Raw genomic sequence first — 21,156 nt, 5'->3', positions numbered from 1 at the left:
TGGTTGTAGAGTAAAGGTTACTTTTTTAAAATTTTTCTATTTTCCAAAATTTAACAATGGAGCATGCATTAATTTAATGATCAGAAAATTTAAAAATAATGATTTCAATTTTATGTGTTAGCTTAGGAAGAACAAACAAAAGGCCCATTTCCCCTTAAAAAAGCAGTCTGTATTAAAAGAGGCCAGGTTGTAAAAAGGACAGATGACACTAGGGAAGACGACATTCTGTCAGTGCCTCCGTCAGAATCCTAGGCTGGGTATATTCAATACTGTAGGCCTTCTTGTTCATAGATGGTCATTATCAGAAATTCTCAGGGGGTAGGTATGGACAGATGCAATGCTTGAGTCAGATACCAAGGTTAGAATCCTGGCTCTACCACTAACAAGTTCAACGAGTTCCTCAAACTTTATCCTTAAATACTTAATCTGTTTTCTCGTCTGTGACATGGAAAACTGCCTACCTTTTAGGAATTTTGCACAGATCAACTGATATAAGGTAAGAAAAGCGCTTAGTACAGTGCCTGACCCTCACAAAATAACAGCTACAAGACATATTTGTGTATCAATTGAGAAGTAGCTAATTTGTTTGCTCTATTGGCTTAGAAAGGCTTTAAGATCCCACCATTGTTTGCCTCAAAGCTTTGAGCACGTAAAACTTGTCAGTAGTAACGTAAACCTTTTGAAACTTAAATATATGCCAGTTTTTACTAAGTTCCAAATGTGGAAAAGATATTCAGTACTGCTTCTAAAGTTAAGCTATCCCTAGAATGTTCTTTCGGAGGATCCCGAAACAACTAAGTGGCTCCACCCCCAGATTTTATCAATTGACACAAAACTAGGCGGACGTTTCCCATTTCCTCTTATTCCAGCGGACTCCCCTATCCACTCCCTGGGAGAATCGCAGATCTTTGGGTCAGAGAAAGGTTCAGCTCTAAGGTAATGGTTTATTACACAGCCTTTTTTTTTTTTTTACACAGCCTTTCTTAAAGCTGGAATACAGTCAGCAGAACAGTGTAGTAGGAGTTCCTCAAATGTTTTCAAAAGACTTGTACAGCTTGCAGAATCTTCCTGGGCCACTGAGCCAGCCGGGTCCAGCTGCACAACTTCCGAATATTTCGACTTCTTCCACCCTGGTACCTAGGTACGTGCCTAGAAGCCCCGCCCCCGAAAAGTGACCAATCACAGAACTAGAAGTGAGCCGGATGGGGCGGGCCCATCTTGCGCAGTCCTCGAATCACCAACCTCAGACAGCGAGGGCGGAAGCGGAAGCCCTGGTTTGGCCTTGGGTTCCGCTTTGGGGGAATGTCCCGAAAGAACAAGTGAAGAAATCCTGAGGCTGGTGGGTTGGCGTTCTCGTCTGTTATCTATCCGCGGAATCATCACTGACGCCTGCAGCCGCCGCAGGGAAGGGACACCACCACCCAAGAAAAGAGCGAGCAGGCCGGCAGCCGCAGGGCAGAAAAGAACTGAGTGCAGGGTCTTTACAGGCTGGTCCCTTTCGGCGCCGCTCCCCTTGAGGCCATGGTGCCGGCGGAGCTCTGGGCAATCCCCAGGTGAGGGCAGCGGCTCTGCCGGGGATTCCACCGCGGAAGAACTGGGTCGATGCTTTGTGGGGAAGAAAGAATGTTGCCCGCACTGCTCCCCGGTAGCCCCGTGAGCGGCTGCGTTTGTGGCAGCAGCAACACTAACCACAGCGTGGGCCGAGGAGGCGGTTCAAGCTGCTGGTAGAGTCGCTTGTCGGCTCTTTTTCCGTAATATGCGAGACGAAAAAACAGCCCAAGAACACGGCTCCGCGTTACCATCTACTTCGAGCTTCTTTTCCTTCCTACTCGGAGCTGATTTATGCGGAAACATGCCTTGCACTTGTACTTGGAGGAACTGGAGACAGTGGATTCGACCTTTAGCGGTGGTTCTCTACCTGTTGTCCATAGTGGTTGCGGTTCCCCTCTGCGTGTGGGAGCTACAGAAACTGGAGGTAAGAGGGTCCCGCACCATCAGCCTCCTACCCTTTTTTCTACCATCCTGTCCATCTAAGGTAGCCTGTTTTTACCCGGATGCTCCATGCTTGATAGACTGAAAAATGTCATACAATGAACCTATAGCAGAACCGATGTCTGGCTTCTGGTTGTTCATGGTTTTTCAGAGCGTGCTACTGGTGGAGGTAGGACTGAGAAAATAAAATATATTACTATAGCAGCTTCGGAGAGCGCTGTTTTGCAGGCAGTCATCCATTTCCGGAAAGTAGTAACTTTATTACTGAAATCTGATCTGTTCAAATACTGAACTTAATTAGATCTACCTTAAGGACCAGGTGTAGAATTTTATTAGCATTTAACTAGCTTCTTGAATTGGAGAAGGCAATGGCAACCCACTCCGGTACTCTTGCCTGGAAAATCCCATGGACGGAGGAGCCTGGTAGGCTGCAGCCCATGGGGTCGCTAAGAGTCGGACACGACTGAGCGACTTCACTTTCACTTTTCACTTTCATGCATTGGAGAAGGAAATGGCAGCCCACTCCAGTATTCATGCCTCGAGAATCCCAGGGACGCGGGAGCCTGGTGGGCTGCAGCCCATGGGGTCGCTAAGAGTCGGACACGACTGAGCGACTTCACTTTCACTTTTCACTTTCATGCATTGAAGGAAATGGCAGCCCACTCCAGTATTCATGCCTCGAGAATCCCAGGGACGGGGGAGCCTGGTGGGCTGCCATCTATGGGGTCGCACAGAGTCGGCCACGACTGAAGCGACTTAGCAGCAGCTTCCCGAATTAAAGGATTGAGTTGGTTCGACTTTGTTCTTACTTTAAAGTTGAACTCTTAGCCAACAAAGTTTTCAGGGAAAATGCCTTGTATGTTTTTTGATGTCATATTCTTATTATGACATCAGGAAAGTACTATAAGCGGAAAGACCCCAAAGTAAATGCTTAACTAAGCACTTTGTAAAAAAGTTGAACTTTCAAGTTTGACGTTAATAAAACCCAAGGGACTATTTTTACTTAGAAACAACTGTTTCACAAGAGTTATGACAAGACTGTGGCAATTTGGGGCCTTTTGTGTGGAAATATTTTTATATAATTAAACAAACTGTATTCAATATATGTTTGTTTTCTGTATGTTCACTCAGTTTTTTGTTCACTTGCCCATACTAGCATAGTCCATATAGTTATTTTTAATGTTACTAGAATATTACACTACATTAAGTATTTCTCATCCATTAGAAATTTAGGTTATTTCCATAATTTGTCTACCAAACTTCACGTATAGACATCTTAATACTAATAGAGATTCCTTACTTTTAAGTATTTCTCTAGAGTATTTCTTACTCTGAAATATAGGAACTATTTTAAAGATTAATTCTGTGTATCATAACCTAAGTTAAGACTTCTCTTAGTTTTTGGTGTCAGTGACAAATAGTAGTCAATCTAAGAAAGAGATGGAAAATTTTATTCAAGACAAACTGAGAATTAGAGCCTGGGGAGACAGCCTGTCAGAGAGCTCTGAAGCACTGTCCTGAAGAGATACAGGGGAAGCCGGTGTATATGTGATTCTGGCTAAGGAGGCAGATGCAGGCAAGTACTCGGTAAAAGATCGCTAGTCACAAGGAACAGGTGTGAATTTAGTGAGTTTCTAAGTATGAAAAGATGCAAGAATCCAGGTTCATAAAAAATTTCTCCTGACAACAGTCAACTGTCTGAAGGCCAGTTTTGCCAGTTTTCACAGTCTGCCCCGCCCCCCTCACCCGGAATTCCTTCCAGGGTGTATTGTAGGTCAGCGCCCACAGTGGCTAGTGACTTAATTCTCAAACAACTGGATGGGCAGTATTTGTTATTTTACAGTCCTTTCCCTTTCGCTCTTAATTTAGAGGAAAGTTTGGGAGGCATTTTGCGACCAATTTGTCCCACGGGACTGGGAATGCTTGTTCTCAGGTCAAATGAGGATTTTCAAGTTAAGCCATTCAATGTACTGTTACTGAACTAAGTCCTGTCAATAGTAACCAAAAGCCTCTGGGCCTCTGTCTTGTGTCCAGGAAATGGTTCCGTCTTGTTGCTTCTTCCCACAAGAAAAAGTTACACTGTCACAGTCATGGATCTTACATAACTATATATTGGGTCAATCATTTCAAGTGGCTTAATCATTAGTTTTATCTGAGATTCGGACACATTTGGTAGTGCCAGAACCAATAACCATAAACAGGCATGAATGCAAGTAATATAGTAACATTACTAAGGTTATAAGTTAAGTATTTAAGTTTGAACTTTGTTACAGCCCAACATCTCCCCATGTCTGACCACTCTTCAACTCCAGTCACCATCTTTAAGGGGAGTGATAACGTTGGCATTGTACATAAAGCTCAGCAATGGACATGAACTTGGGCAAACTTCAGAAGATGGTGAGAGACAGGGAAGCTTGGTGTGCTGCAGTCCACGGGGTCGCGAAGAGTCAGACACGACTTGGCGACTGAACAAGTACAATAAAGCTCACCAGAGATGTCTGCACTTACAAGTCAGGTGCTGGGTCATCATGACCCCTTTCAGAATTGAGAAAGGAATGCTGTCTTCTAAGTAGAGGCCGGAAGGAGGGAAAGTGATCTTTATGTTTGAGCAAGTACTGCTGCCGCTGGAGAGATCTGGCTAACACAGTGCAGATGCACATTGCACCCCAGGCGGCAGGGCAAGAGGGGCGGGACGCCAGAAGGCAGAGAAAAAGTTCTGTGTGAAAGTGTTTCTTGTTTTGCCTTAAAATGCAAATTTTTATTTCATCATTGATGTCACCTCTACTTTTTCTGTACCAGCTTTGAAGGAATATTTTAATCTACAGTCTCCACTGCTAACACCCTGAGCCAGATTCTCATCCTGTATTGCCTGGACTATCCTGAGCACACCAGCCAAACTACCTAGTGAAAACATAAGTCACGCTGTGTGTGTCCTCGTGAAGTTTTCCAGTCACTGCTAGTCCCGGATTAAAACCCATTATGTCCTTGACTGTGGCGCCAAGCCCCAGCGTGATCTGAACCCACCCCCACCCCATCTCATCTGACTTTCTCTCCTTAGTTCCTGAGCCTCCTCCATACTTGCTTTGCTCAAACGTGTAGGGCATGCTCCCTCCTTAGGGCCTTGGCATGTCATAATATGCCTTTCCCTAGATAGTATTTTTGTTCCTTTGTGTCCTTCAGGTTTTTACTTCAGTGTCACCCAGCTCCCCTGTTTAAAAATAACAAGCTTCTTTTCCTCAACTCTTCATATCCTCTTCCCTTCTTTATATTTCTTAGGACTCTCCAGCATCTAACACGATTTATGGTTTACTTGTTTTCTCCTTTTGCCCAAATGTCTGATACTTAATAACTGATTGTTTGAGCCCCAGTGCTGCTGTATTCTGTATGGTTAGAGAGAGAAACATGGCTCCTGCTTTCCTAGAACTTAGTGATAGAGATCAATAAATCAGATCAAACAGATCAATAAATGATGTGAAGTGCTATGAGGAAATTTTAGAAGGTCTAAAAAGTGAACAAGTTGGGTAGCATTGTTGCACACCTCCCAAAAACAACTCTACCGGCCTGTGGAAAGTTAAGTGGAAGTGGAAAAAAGTTAGAAAGCTCTTCAAGGTGGCTCAGAGGTAGTGGGCGCCCAGGCTGTGATGACTTACGGCCCAAGTCAGGGTAGCAGAAATAGAGATGGAAAAGTGAGTTTTAAGCATCATGGAAATTGCAGAAACAGAGCCTGACAGGGGATGTGATTGGGGAAGAGAGGCAGTGAGAGAAAGGGGGACGTCAAGAACCACTCTGAGGTTTCAGTCTTGAACAGCAAGGTAAATGGTGATGGCAGTTCCCAAGATGGAAACTCAGACTTGAGAGCACTTGAGTTCTGCTTGGGACACACAGTTCAAGGTATGTGAGAGACATTCACATGGGCTCGTCAGATCTGCATGTGCGAAGCTGTTTCAGTCGTGTCTGACTCTGTGCGACCCCATGGGCTGCAGCCTGCCAGGCTCCTCTGTCTATGGGGGTTCTCCAGGCAAGAATACTGGAGTGGGTTGCCGTGCCCTCCTCCAGAAGGACAAAACAGTGAGAAGTCTGGTGCTGCTGCGCTGTCCATTGGTCTTCACAAGTAAGGGGGTCCTTTGTGAGCCTCGTCCTGGTTTCGACGGAAGCGTTGGTGGTGGTGGTGGTTTAGCTGCTAAGTTGTGTCCGACTCTTGCGATCCCCATGGACTGTAGCCTGCCAGCCTCCTCTGTCCATGGGTTTCTCCAGGCAAGAATACTGGAGTGCGTTGACACCTCCTTCTCAGGGGATCTTCCCGACCCAGAGATTGAACCTGGTCTCTTGCATTGCAGGCAGACTCTCTACTGACTGAGCTATGAGGGAAACCCTGGAGGCATCCGGGCAAAAGCTAAAAATAAGTGTGGAGTGAAGAAGTGGTATCAGTATATGAAGACAGGTTTTTGTTCATTTTGTTTGTTTTGAGTATTTTTTTTACTCAGGGGAATGAATGGCACAGTAGATAGAAAGGAGTGTGGATTAAGGGGCAGGCTACTACTGTCCATGGGGTCGAAAAGAGTCGGACACGACTGAGCGACTTCACTCTCACTTTCCCCTGCCATTGTGTTTTGTTGTTAAAATGTTAGAAACACTAACTACAGCATGTCCCTAAGATAAGGTGTAATTTTCTTTAATCTTCTTTAAAGCCCTGAAACAGGAATTATCCCCATTTTACAGATGGGAAAACTGAGACTCATAAGTGGATAAAGTGATACCGTGCTAAGTACTTCTTCATCACTCATTCTCATTATTTACTGGATGAGTTTATGTCTTTAAAATGCTTCACACTGTCCCCAGCACATAGTAGGTACTCAGTAAGCCTCGAATTACCACTGTTGTTTTAAAAATAGCACTTGTTATTGCTGTTTATTTGATATTTATTTGCTGTTGTTATTGTTATAGTGGGGCAGCAGTGTGATAGCGTTTTTGGATAGCATTTTCATTGGGATTAGGTTCACAACTGAGCACATAAAGCAAAGTTATTTGCATCTGATTAAGCACTGGAAAAAGTGGTTGACATGTTTAGAGCCAGTATTGTATGAAAAAAAATACTTACCTTTTAAACACTACAGTCAGAATGCTCACGCTGTGAGAAGTCAGTGGGGACTGAGGTTGTAGAAAACTGGGGGTTCGGCTAGCTTGTCCCATGCCCATGAGGAATACTCTCAGGACTGGAGCGGCCAGGCCACCCTCTGGCGCCAGCTGTGGCACTCTTGCTGGGCTGAGCGTGTATTAACATATATAAAGGTCAAGCAAGGAACATGCCCCCGGGACACCGCACTGCCCTGCTAGTCTTGTGTTGCGAGTAGCCACTCTCTGGCAGTGCTCCCTGCTTCTCCCTGAGAAGTGAGCCCAGAAAACACCCTCCTGTGTCCCTCTTCTCTCTGCTCCGAAGGCCGCTGGCTGAGGGACAGCTGACTCACTGCTGGATGCTGGTCTTTAGTGGTTTTTTCTTTCCTCTCTGCTTTCTTCAAATTACCTTAGGAAAAAAATCTACACTACTTGTCTCCTTTTTTCTGAGCCCCAAAGTGGCTGATAAGTTTAATATTATTAATCACATCCTTCTATCAGTGTCTCAAGTGTGAATAATTTAGAGAGAAATGTAAATTAAATGTAATAATCATTAATAATTTGTGCAGATACCTAGAGTAAGATCTTATTTTATAATATTACTTTAGTAGAACATATATCATTTTATTACATTTTATTATAACATTACATAAACATGTATACACATACGATAGGTTCAATTTCTTAGGCATACAGCTTTTTAAATAGCTCTAAAACCAAAACAGTTATAAGACCAGTGATTCAAATTAGTAGCATTAATGTGGATGGATGATGCTTTTCTAACCGAAATTACCACTTGCAGTGTAAAACTAGTACTAACTCTCCCATGCAAGATTTCTAAAGTTTGGAATCACCATATTGAAGTGAGTCAGTTCTCCAGTTACTTGTTTTATGATCATTTGAAGAACTTTCTTCTTTACAGCACACTGAGGATGCTTGGCTTTCTTTAGTCATGAGCACATCAGTTTTCTCTCAAGTCTGCCACCAAGTCCTACCTTTTAGCACTAAAGCAGTCATGAAAACAAATGTAGGCGTTAAAAGTACTTGGCAATACTGTTCTCAATGATCACCTTATAATAAAATCTAGGGTATATTACTATTATTGTCATCATTAAAATGAGTGGTTGTTTAATTGCTAAGTCATATCCAACTCTTTTGTGACCCCATGGACTGTGTAGCTCTCCAGTCCCCTCTGTCCTTGGGATTTCCCAGGCAAGAATACTGGAGTGAGTTGCCATTTCCTTCTCCAGGGTGTCTCCTTGACTCAGGGATCGAACACGAGTCTCCTGCATTGGCAGGCAGATTCTTTACCACTGACCCACAGGGAAGCCCAGTACTGAATTTTAAATGAAATTGAGCCAAGCAAAAATCTCTGGAAAATTATTGCTCAGACATTCTTTTTAGAATCTGCACCTCTGCATATTCACTTTTGACTTACTGTTTTATTAATTTCCAGCATTCAGCAAGACTTTTTAATCTCCTTTTCAAGTTTTCCATACAGTTGAATGTAGAAATTCATTGTTATAAAAATACATTTGTTCTCTATACTTTTCTACCTCTGTAATCTTTGGCTCTTGATGAAAAAAAAATCTTGTTCAAAACAGCAAAAGATAGAAGTTGTGGACTTCAGTTCTATTTCCATTAACTGTTCAAACTCCTCAAATACTAAAAATAAATTTCCAGCTTTTTTGCTTTAAAAAGCTAGCATTTGCTTTTTTTTTTTTTTGTAATTAAAAGGATTCACATTCAGGAGTACAAGGAATAAAATTTATTCTGGGGGGCTCCTCAGATAGAACAGGGGTTCAAATAAAATTTTTTTTTTTACCAGAAAATGAGGGGATTACTTTAGCTCTGCCTTAGGATGAAGCAGTTCAAATGATACTTTTAGACATTGAGCTTTTAAAGGAAAAAAATATTGATCAGATATTGACCTTAAAAAGAAATTAGATCTTTTGAAAATGTCTTGTCCTGAGTTGATAATATTGTGTATAAGAGACATGCACGTGTGCTTGGTCGTGTCCAGCTCTGCGACCCCATGGACTGTAGCCTGCCAGGCTCCTCTGTCCATGGAATTTTCCAAGCAAGAATACTGGAGTGGGTTGCCATTTCCTCCTCCAGGGGATTCTCCCTATTCAGGCATCAAACCTGCGTATCATGCACCTCCTGTATTGGCAGGCAGATTCTTTACCACTGCGCCACGTGGGAAGCCCTGTGTGCTCTTACAGGGGCAATCTGTATTAGCATGGGTCCTCTGGACAGGTCCCTTGGACACTGGCAGTGCTTTAGCCAATGGGAGGATTAAAAGACATGATGCATGTAAAGAACTTAGCAAGGTTATCAGGCAAACAGCACTCAATAAGTGTTCTGTTCATATTTTGAGTAACAGTAAAATTTGCAGAAAACTTTGGTAAATTTTATCCCAACATAAAAGCAGAGGAATAAACCAGAAGAGTTTTAGATTTGACTTCTAGAATATTCTAAAATTTCTGTACATCCTTAATCAGAAAAATATAAAAGACCAGTAACAATCTGAGGGAAATGACGTGGGATTAATATGCTTAATCTATGCAGTGCTATATAACTAAAGACCATATGAGGAAAAATCCACCCCCTCTTTCCATAAAAGCACAAATAGGCTGTTACTGAAGAAGAAATAAAAATACCCACTAGTTATTTGGAAAATACTGAGCCTCAGTAATAAATAAATTAAAATTTTAAAAAATACAGAAATCATATTTACCTGTTTAGCTTTAATATCAGAGAATTATACTAATATGTTCTTTGCTTCCTAAAGGTTGGAATACACACCAAGGCTTGGTTTATTGCTGGGATCTTTTTGCTGTTGACTATACCTATCTCACTTTGGGTGATACTGCAACACTTAGTGCATTATACACAACCTGAACTACAGAAACCCATAATAAGGTAAGTCCTTACATGTTGGTTCTACTAGTGTTGTGTTGGCTAATTTCATAAAATGTAAGTTATATAAAATGTAAAATTTTTTTAATCATGTAAAATGTTTTAAATTTATGTTTTTTGCTTTCTAAATAGGATTCTTTGGATGGTACCCATATACAGTTTGGATAGTGTAAGTATGCTTCATTTTAACTCATTAACTAAAAACTTGTTTTATGACACTAACTATAATTAACGTAATAAAAGTAATGTTATTTGGCAGTAAGGAGTTAGGTTAATAAGTGTTTTTAATGTTAATAAAGAAGATAAAGTATAACCATAGAAAAGGCAGATGTTTTAAAATTTCAAATGAGTTGTTCTTATTCCTCTAAAGATTATAATACTTAAAATTACCTTATCATCCTTTTTATTTATTATAATATTTATTTGGACCAAAACAGAAATCTTCCCCAGTGGATCCTGGTATATGTAATTGTTACAAATAACTGCTTCAATATGATTAAATATAAAGAAAATGTCTTTAACATCATTTTTCTATGGTCATGTCAAGAAGTTTTGGATTATATTTATATTGAAGAGCTCAAGTACATAATATAACTTTTCTCTTCATATTCATTGTTTACCCCCCAACACAAATGTTTTTGTTTACCAATATGCAAGATGTTTATTGCTTTCAAAATTTCATTTCGCTGATTGCCTGGTAGCCCTCATAACGATAAAATTTAGTAAGTTTGATATACGTATGTGACAAGACAACTCAAGTTTTAAAATAGGCCTATTGCGAGTGCCATGAATTGCAGTAGTAATTCCTTTTATTGTTTTTAACATCTGTTAAAACAACTGTTTTTAACATCTGTGCTTCTTCATAGTGGATAGCTTTGAAATATCCCAGCATTGCAATATATGTGGATACCTGCAGAGAATGTTATGAAGCTTATGTTATTTACAACTTCATGGGATTCCTTACCAATTATCTAACTAACCGCTATCCGAATCTGGTATTAATCATTGAAGCCAAAGATCAGCAGAAACATTTCCCTCCTTTGTGTTGCTGTCCACCATGGACTATGGGAGAGTAAGTATGTTTGGTTTTAATTCTTTAAGTTTGGTTTTACTTAAACAGATGTAAGTGTCATTTCTCTGCAGTGTGTTAAGTGCTATATGCAGGACAAAAAGTATAACAGAGTCCCTACCCTCATGTAGTTCATAGTCAAGTTTGAATACTTAAAAAACACATTTTTATAATCCACACATAAGAGTTAGTTTCTTTTACATTATTTACCCTAAATAGAAAACTGGTAAAGTTGTGGGGGGGGGGGAAACCTTAGAAATCATTTAATCAACATTCTTCTACGATTGGAAACCAGAGTGTGCAGAGATTAACTTCCTCAAATCACATAGCAAGTTAAAGGCAAAATCGGATCTAAGACTTGAGAAGATAGTCTAGGTGGGGAAACAGCATTGGACATGAAATAAGAGCAACAAATAGCAGTGTTTGTTCTAGTTATATGTAAGTTAGTTGGCCTTGTTATTCATTCATGTAGGACAGAAAGGAAATAAAGCCTGCAAAGTTATGTTGAACCTAAGATTTCATTTACTCTATGAATGAACCACTGGATGTTTTTCAGCAGGAAACATTTGAAGACTGGCATTTTAGAAAGATTAATTTTAAAATACTATGCAGGATTCATTAGGAGAAGAGTCCAGAAGGGGAAATAAATTATGTTATTAGAATAGTTTATTTGTGAGATAAGCTGAAAAAGAGGGGTGTGGAATTGAAATAGAAAGGAAAGATAATAAGAGAATCCAATGGAGAATCAACAAGACTTGATTGCTGATAGATGGGGATGTAGATGGGTGGAATGACTTGCAGGATCAGTGTAGATATACGCCCTAGGGTTAGCTACGTTGCCTTTCATGCAATACAGAACCACTTGGATGACATTGGCACCAAACGTGTCTCTCCTTAACACCCTTGCAATAACAGGGAGCTGCCTGGCTATTTGAAATAATAAATTCCTGAGATGTTTATTTGACAAATATGTATTGAACACCTAGTATGTGCTAGTATATACGTATATCATAATACATATAACAGATGTAGAACTCATGGAACTTACAGCTTGGTTAAGAATTAAATGAAGACACAAATATATAGTTAGTTACTTCAGGAAACACTATGAAGGAAAAACAACTGGATCCTATGAAAGAGGATAGTGAGAATAACGATTGGGGGGTGGAAGGATGTTGTACTCAACTCCAAGTACAATAAGAACAAACAGGGATTTATAACCAGAGAGATTGGGGTGGTCACTGGGTGGAAAATTACTAAGAGGAGACATCAGGGTAGGGGAATTCTCTCTAAACTGCCCTAAAAAGAATGTTACTTAAGGCAGACCGAGAAGACATCAAGAGTGACGGATGAGGAGCTGGATTCGATATCAAGGGTAATCAGATATTGGGGGGTAGGGTGAGATGATGGAGGGGCGGTGGTAATAGGTGTCTTAGCAGGATTTTTTGCTTAGACTGGTTTCCCAGGCCAAGGACAGGGCCTAGCTGATGCCTAGTTGAAAAAAAGGCTAAGAGGAACCCTGCCTGTCTAAAGCTTGGTCCAGGAGAGAGATTGTCAAGTGAGAAGCCAATATAGGATGTTAAGCAAAGGGCTGATATCCAAGATTCTTTTTCAGAGATTACTGTACTCGTTGTGTACTGAACTAGAAGTGGGCATAGATGCAAGAGATTGCAGTGGTCTAGTAAATATGATGATGGTGGTGGAGGTGGCAATGGCAGCTTGGCTTTGATCAGGACTCCTCTGTTAATACAGAACCTGAGATGCGGTCCTAGCTGCCTCTTCAGGCTGGCTCATCCCAGTTAGTAGGTGGTCAGCTAAAACCCAGAACCTTTTTGAAGGTTTCAAGGCTGTAGACCAAAATTTCCCTTTTCTGTGCTTGTGCGATTTATTTGTTCCTAACTACACAAGTAGTTACATTTATTCTTGTTTACATTTTTCTAAGCATCACTTTTATTCTGGGATAATTTTACATCAAAATTTTAATTTTTATATTTAATCACATTTTCTCTTTTTAAAAAACTATGTTAAAAGTTCCTGAGACTCTTGAGTTCTGACAGCTACTACCTGAATGATATCAGCAGTGTATCCATAACTATAAACCAGGTTTTCTTTCCTTTGAAGACTTTGAACCTTACCAAAGCCATGCAGTTTGGGGATATGGTTTTAGTAATATAAACCTTCTCATTCTCTGTATATACATGCAGTTTAGGTTACCAGTCTCCTTCTGTTGGGTAACTGGTGTTACATGTCTGATCATTAATCAGCCTGTTGCTGTTGAGGATAATTCAGTATGATGCTTTGGTTTTAAGCATCATACTGAATTTAAGATGCAAGTTTCCAGTCTTTAGATGTAAAACTGCATCTGCTTTTTAGACTGTGATTTATGTGACATATGCAGTGAGCACAGTGAGTTTTCTTTTAACGAATGTTAGATTTTATGTATGTGACTTTGAGAGGAGGGGAACATTTCATCTAGTGAGTTAATGCTGTTAGGAAACAAATATTTTCATGAAACAGTACTAACTCTTGCTGTGTATTCCCTTCCACCCTCTTGTTTTTAAAACTGAGTCATAGCCCACCATGTTGAATTTACCACACTTTGAGAAAATTCGCTGTAGGGTGTATACCTTGGAGTGGATATGCTGCATCTTTGGCTTTTGTGTGATTTTGTGATAAATTATTTGCTGAAGTGACAGTACCAAGTTACTCTCCCATTACCAGTAGAAAAGATTTTATAATTACCAGCACTTTATGTTTGCCTGTCAAGAGGTCATCAAGGTTTTTACTGATTAGTAGTGAGATTAAACAAGTTTTCATATGTTTATCAGCCATTTCTGTTTTCCTTCTGAGAAGTGATTATTTCTGTTCCTCATTTTTTAATGGTTGTCTATTCATAAGGGATCTTTATAGATTAAGATACTAATTACTTAATGCATGTTAAAAATACCGTTTTCTAGTTTTTGGCATGTTTTGGCACTTTATTGAGGATGTTTATATTGTTGAATATATCAGTCTTATTTCAGGCACTTTTCGTCTGGTTCAAAAAATTCTTCCTGACCCCAACATTATAAAAACAACTCTCCTGTGCTTTTCTTCTAAACATTTTACTTTTCCATTAAGACTTATAAACGTATATTGATTTCTTTTTCATATGTTATATGAAGTAGGAATGCAGTTTCACTTTATTCGATTGACTTGCCATCCTAGCACCATTCTCTCTCCTGCCTCACTGCTGTATGTTGCCATCTCTGTCATATAAAGGTTCCATATATGTGGGTCTATTTGTGATCTTCCCTTTTTCTGTTTTATTGATTAACTTTTCTATCCCTGGACCATTTCCATACATTGACTACTATATGTTATTAATAAGTCTTAAATGGGCTATTCTTAACTTGGTGCTTTTATGTATAAATTTCTGATTCAGCTTGTCGGGTTACTTGAAAAACCCTTTTGGGACTTCTTGATTGGAATTGAATTCAGTCTTCAATTTATTGAATTCAGTCTTCAATTTATTGACATCTTTATGATTATTTGAATCTTCTTATCTATGAATGTGGTCTACTTTCTGCTTATCTAGCTCTTCATTTATCTTTCAGTAAAGTATAATTTTCTCATAAAAGTCTTGTACATCTTTTCTGACTTTTTTAATGTCTTATATTTTATTTCTATTGTAAATGACATTTTTTAAAAATTAGTTTAATTACTACCAGTGTATAGAAAGGCTGTTGGTTTTTGCATATGGAGCCTATATCCAAAAATCTGGTTAATTTTTCTTATTCTGTAGATCTTAAATTCTCTGTGTAACCAGTCACCTTCAAAAGGATTTGTTTCTAGTTTTTATACATGTTTCTCTTCTCACTGTGCTGAGTACCTATAGACTTTCTTGTATCATTCCTGGTTTTAAAGGGAATTCTTATAAAATCTCACATTTGAATATAATGTTTCTAAAGATGTTTTGTAGGCTTCCTTTATTAGCTTAAATAAACTCTTTTTTTATCCCTAGTTAAGAGTTTTTAATCATACCTAAGTACTAAATATCATCAAATACTTTTTCTATCCCTGTTGAGATGATCATAATTTTTTGCTTTTGACCTGTTAATATAGTGAATTAGACTAATGACTTTTCTAACATTATAATCCACTTGCATTTGAAAGACAAATTTTAAGTGGTTATGGTGTATCATCAGCTTTTCTACATTATAAGTTTTGGATTGCTAATATTTTCCTTAGAATATTTACATCTTTGTTCATGAACAAAATGAAGTTATGATTTCCCTTTCTTATACTGTCACTGTCTTCATGTCCAAGTTTTACTGCCTACACAAGAGTTACTGCCTTTACTTACATATTACAGGAAGAGATGGGGTATTATATACCTTGAAAGATTTGCCCTGGACTTTTCTTTCTGGGAGGACAAGTATAGAACTATTTAGGCTTCCTGTGTTTCTAGAACAAAAATTTTCTCAACTACACCATTTAGGAATTAGGCAGACTAAATGAAGTTTTTAAACGTATGGACATATGTTTGAACATAAACTTCATTTTAAAGCAAATGAACATGATCTTGGTTCACGTCCAAGGCAAACCATTCAATATAATAATAATTCAAGTCTGTGCCCCTACCACCAATTCCGAAGAAGCTGATCAGTTGATCAGTTGAGAAGTTGATCAGTTCTATGAAGACCTAGAAGACCTCCTAGAACTCACACCAAAAACAGATGTTCTACTCATCATTGGGGATTGAAATGCAAAAGTAGGAAGTCAAGAGATACCTGGAGTAATAGGCAAGTTTGGCCTTGGAGAACAAAATGAAGCAGGGCAAAGGCTAACTGAATTCTGCCAAGAGAATGTACTGGCCATAGCAAACACTCTTTTTCAACAACACAAGAGACGATTTACAAAGACATCACCAGATGGTCAATACTGCAATCAAATTGATTACATTCCTTGTGGCCGAAGATGGAGAGGCTGTATACAGTCAGCAAACTGGAGCTGACTGTAGTTCAGATCATCCGCTTCTCATAGCAAACTTCAGGCTTAAACTAAAGAAAGTGGGGAAAACCACTAGGCCAACCAGGTACGACTTAAATCCCCTATGAATATGTAGTAGAGGTTATGAATAGATTCAAGAGATTAGATCTAGTAAACAGTGTGCCTGAAGAACTGGCCAGAGGTCTGTAATATTGTACAAGAGGCAGTGAACAAAACCATCCCAAAGAAAAAGCAAGAAGGCAAAGTGCTTATCTGAGGAGACCTTACAAATAGCTAAAGAAAAAAGCGAATAGCAAGGGAGAAAGGGAAAGGTACATCCAACTGAATACAGAGTGTCAAGGAACAGCATAGAGAGGCAAGAAGGCCTTCTTCAATGAACAGTGCATAAAACTGGAAAAATACAACAGAAAGGAAAGACTAGAGATCTCTTCAGGAAAACTGGAAAATCAAGGGAACATTTTGCCCAAAGATGAGCACAATAAGAGACAAAAATGGTAGAGACCTAGTAGATGCTGAAGAGATCAAGAACTGGAAGGAATACACTTAAAAAAATGTGCAAAAAAATCTTAATATACTGGATTAATAGGATGGTGTGGTCAGTCACCCAGAGCCAGACATTCTGGAGAGTGAAATCAAGTGTGCAAAAGGAAGCACTGCTTTTATTTTATTTTAATATAAATTTATTTATTTTAATTGGAGGCTAATTACTTTACAATATTGTATTGGTTTTGCCATGCATTGACATGAATCCACCATGGGTATACATGTGTTCCCCATCCTGAACCTCCCACTTCCCTCCCTGTATCATCCCTCTGGGTCATCCCAGTGCACCAACCCTGAGCATCCTGTATCATCCATGGAACCTGGACTGGCAATTCGTTTCACATATGATAATATACATGTTTCAATGCCATTCTCCCAAATCATCCCACCCTCTTCCTCTCCAACAGAGTCCAAAAGACTGTTCTATACATCTGTGTCTCTTTTGCTGTCTCGCATAGCAGGGCTATCATTACCATCTTTCTAAATTCCATATATATGCATTAATATACTGTATTGGTGTTTTTCTTTCTGGCTTACTTCACTCTGTATAATAGGCTCCAGTTTCATCCACCTCATTAGAACTGATTCAAATGTATTCTTTTTAATGGCTGAGTAATATTCCATTGTGCATATGTACCACAGCTTTTTTATCCATTCATCTGCTGATGGACATCTAGGTTGCTTCCATGTCCTGGCTATTATAAACAGTGCTGCGATGAACATTGGGGTACACGTGTCTCTTTCAATTATGGTTTCCTTGGTGTGTATGCCCAGCAGTGGGATTGCTGGGTCATATGGCAGTTCTAATTCCAGTTTTTTAAGGAATCTCCACACTGTTCTCCATGGTGGCTGTACTAGTTTGCATTCCCACCAACAGTGTAAGAGGGTTCCCTTTTCTCCATACCCTCTCCAGCATTTATTGCTTGTAGACTTTTGGATAGCAGCCATTCTGACTGGTGTGAAATGGTACCTCACTGTGGTCTTGATTTGCATTTCTCTGATAATGAGTGATGTTGAGCATCTTTTCATATGTTAGTCATCTGTATGTCTTCTTTGGAGAAGTGTCTGTTTAGTTCTTTGGCCCACTTTATTTTTCTGGAATTGAGCTGCAGGAGTTGCTTGTATATTTTTGAGATTAGTTGTTTGTCAGTTGCTTCATTTGCTGTTATTTTCTCCCATTCTGAAGGCTGTCTTTTCACCTTGCTTATAGTTTCCTTTGTTGTGCAGAAGCTTTTAATTTTAATAAGGTCCCATTTGTTTATTTTTGCTTTTATTTCCAGTATTCTGGAAGGTGGGTCATAGAGGATCCTGCTGTGATTTATGTCAGAGAGTGTTCTGCCTACGTTCTCCTCTAGGAGTTTTATAGTTTCTGGTCTTATGTTTAGATCTTTAATCCATTTTGAGTTTATTTTTGTGTATGGTGTTAGAAAATGTTCTAGTTTCATTCTTTAACAAGTGGTTGACCAGTTTTCCCAGTACCACTTGTTAAAGAGATTGTCTTTTCTTCTTTGTATAGTCTTGCCTCCTTTGTCAAAGATAAAGTGTCCATAGGTGCGTGGATTTATCTCTGGGCTTTCTATTTTGTTCCATGGATCTATATTTCTGTCTTTGTGCCAGTACCATACTGTCTTGATGACTGTGGCTTTGTAGTAGAGCCTGAAATCAGGCAGGTTGATTCCTCCAGTTCCATTCTTCTTTCTCAAGATTGCTTTGGCTATTCGAGGTTTTTTGTATTTCCATACAACTTGTGAAATTATTTGTTCTAGCTCTGTGAAAAATACCGTTGGTAGCTTGATGCTGCTACTAAGTCGCTTCAGTCGTGTCCGACTCTCTGCAACCCCATAGATGGCAGCCCACCAGGCTCCCCCGTCCCTGGGATTCTCCAGGCAAGAACACTGGAGTGGATTGCCATTTCCTTCTCCAATGCATCAAAGTGAAAAGTGAAAGTGAAGTTGCTCTGTTGTGTCCGACTCTTAGCGACCCCATGGACCGCAGCCTTCAGGCTCCTCCATCCATGGGATTTTCCAGGCAAGAGTACTGGAGTGGGGTGCCATTGCCTTCTCTGGTAACTTGATAGGGATTGCATTGAATCTATAGATTGCTTTGGGTAGTATACCCATTTTCACTATATTGATTCTTCTGATCCAAGGATCACAAGCACTGCTTTTAATAAAGCAAATGGATGCTGTGGAATTTTGATAGAACTATTCAAACCCCTAAAGGATGATGCCATCAAGGTGTTGCATTCAATATGTCAGCAAATCTGGACAACCCAGCAGTGGTCACAGGACTAGAAAAGGTCAATCCTCATCCCAACTCCTAGGAAGAGTAGAACTAAAGAATGTTCTAAACATCAGACAGCTTCACTCATTTCCCATGCTAGTCGGGGCTTCCCTGGTGGCTCAGCAGTAAAGAACTTGTCTCCAGTGCAGGAGACTTGGGTTTGATCCCTGGATAGGGAAGATCCCCTGGAGGAGGGCATGGCAACCTACTCTAGTACTCCTGCTTAGAGAATCCCATGGACAGAGGAGCCTGGCAGGCTGTAGTCTATAGATGCACAGAGTCAGACATGACTGAAGCGACTAAGCAGCAGCAGCCCATGTTAGTAAGGTCCTGCTTAAAATCTTGCATGCTAGGCATTATGCAAACTAAGAACTTCCAGATGTCCAAGCTGGGTTAGAAAAGGAAAAGAAACCAGAGGTCAAATTGCCATCATTTGCTGGATCATAGAGAAAGCTAGGGAATTTCAGAAGAACATCTACCTCTGTTTCATTGACTGCGCTAAAGCCTTAGACTGTGTGGATTATAATAAACTGTGGAAAGCCCTTAAGAGAGATGGGAATAGCAGAACATCTTATCTGTCTCCTGAGAAACCTGTATGCAGGTCAAGAAGCAACAGTTAGAACCCTGTATGGAACAACACATAGGTTCAAGATTGAAAAGAGTACGAGAGGGCTGTCTGCTGTCACCCTGTTTGTTTAACCTGTACGCTGAGCACATCATGAGAAATGCTAGGCTGGATGAGTTACAAGCTGGAATCCAGATAGGCGGGAGTAACATCGACAACCTCAGATATGTGGATACCACCACTCTAAAGGCTGAAAGAAAAAGGAACTAAAGAGCCTCTTGATGAGGATGAGGGAGGAGAGTGACAGAGCCAGTTTAAAACTAAATATTAAAAAAACTAAGATGATGGCATCCGGTCCCATCACTTCATGGCAAATAGAAGGGGAAAAGGTCGAAGTAGTGACAGGTTTCCTCTTCTTGGGCTCTGAAATCACTGCAGATGGTGACTGCAGCCGTGAAATCAGAAGACAGTTGCTTGTTGGCAGGAAAACTGTAACAAAGCTACACAGTGTGTTGAAAAGCAGAGATATTACTCTGGTAACCAAGGTTCGTATAGTCTTGGCTATGGCATTCCCAGTGGTCATGTACAATTGTGAAAGCTGGACCGTGAAGAAGGCAGAATGCCAAAGAATTCATGCCTTGGAACTGTGGTTCTGGAGAAGACTCCTGAAAGTCCCTTGGACAGCAAGGAGATCAATCAATCTTAAAAGAAATCAGCCCTGAATACTTGTTGGAAGGACTGATCCAGAAGCTGAAACTCCAGTGTTTTGGTCATCTGATGCAAATAGCTGACTCATTGGAAAAGATCCTGATGCTGGGAATGATTGAGGACAGAAGGAGAAGAGGGAGTCAGAGGATGAGATGGCTGGATGGCATCACCAGTGTAATGGACATGAACTTGGGCAAACTTCGGGAGATGGTGAGGGACAGGGAGGCCTGGCGTGCTGCAGTCCATGACATCACAAAGAGTTGTACATGACTGGGCGACTGAACAACAACATATACCATAAATGAAATGACAACCACAAGAAGTCTATTTAAAATCTTATTGCCCCATGAATTGGTTTTCATATTTAACATTTATTTCATCCAGTTTAAGGTTTTTAAACTTCCATTTGGATTTTTGAAGTATATTTTTAAAATTTCCAAATATAAAGATTAAATTTTCTTTTTCATTTTATATATTTGCATTGTAGTCAGAGAATGTACTATGAGACAGTCTTCAAACGTGGTTAAGGTTTATTTCATGCCCACTAGTACATGATCAGTTTTTGTAATGGGTCTCTGTACGCTTGAAGAGAATGTGTATGCTGTGCTAATGAGTGGCTCTGTTATATTTATGTGCATGAAGTCAATCTTATTGTATTATTCAGTTTGTCTACATTTGTGTTGATTTTAGCTACTTGTTCTGTCAGTTAGCGAAAGAGATGTTGAAATTCTGTCACGGATAATTTGTCAGTTTTTTTGTGTACTTTTGTCAGTTTTTGCTTTATATTTAGACACTGTTTCTGTTCAGGAGGGCTCACACAATGGCTCAGTGGTAAAGAATACACCTACAATTAGGAGACACAGGAGATGTGGGTTCAGTCCCTGTGCTGGGAAGATCCCCTGGGGGAGGAAATGGCTTATTACTCCAGTATTCTTGCCTGGAGGGAGAATCCCATGGACAGAGGAGCCTG

At 39.9% G+C, this 21,156-nt stretch overlaps 1 protein-coding gene across 1 annotated transcript in view; it reads left to right on the top strand.

The window, feature by feature from the left end:
* Positions 1 to 1,322: 1,322 nt before the first annotated feature.
* The window catches only part of TMEM184C (transmembrane protein 184C), a 33,702-nt gene continuing 13,868 nt past the window's right edge, over positions 1,323 to 21,156 (top strand). Inside the window, exons 1-4 of the mRNA XM_068990099.1 lie at positions 1,323 to 1,975; positions 9,899 to 10,029; positions 10,159 to 10,195; positions 10,893 to 11,098. Coding sequence (XP_068846200.1) covers positions 1,757 to 1,975; positions 9,899 to 10,029; positions 10,159 to 10,195; positions 10,893 to 11,098 — 593 coding nt within the window. The 5' untranslated portion in view covers positions 1,323 to 1,756. The remainder of the gene's footprint in view (positions 1,976 to 9,898; positions 10,030 to 10,158; positions 10,196 to 10,892; positions 11,099 to 21,156) is intronic.

This window comes from Capricornis sumatraensis, chromosome 17 (assembly GCF_032405125.1).
Source record: "Capricornis sumatraensis isolate serow.1 chromosome 17, serow.2, whole genome shotgun sequence".
In the NCBI taxonomy this organism is placed as follows: domain Eukaryota; kingdom Metazoa; phylum Chordata; class Mammalia; order Artiodactyla; family Bovidae; genus Capricornis; species Capricornis sumatraensis.
The sequence above is the reverse complement of the archived record's forward strand: the minus strand, read 5'-3'. Positions and strand labels throughout refer to the sequence as shown.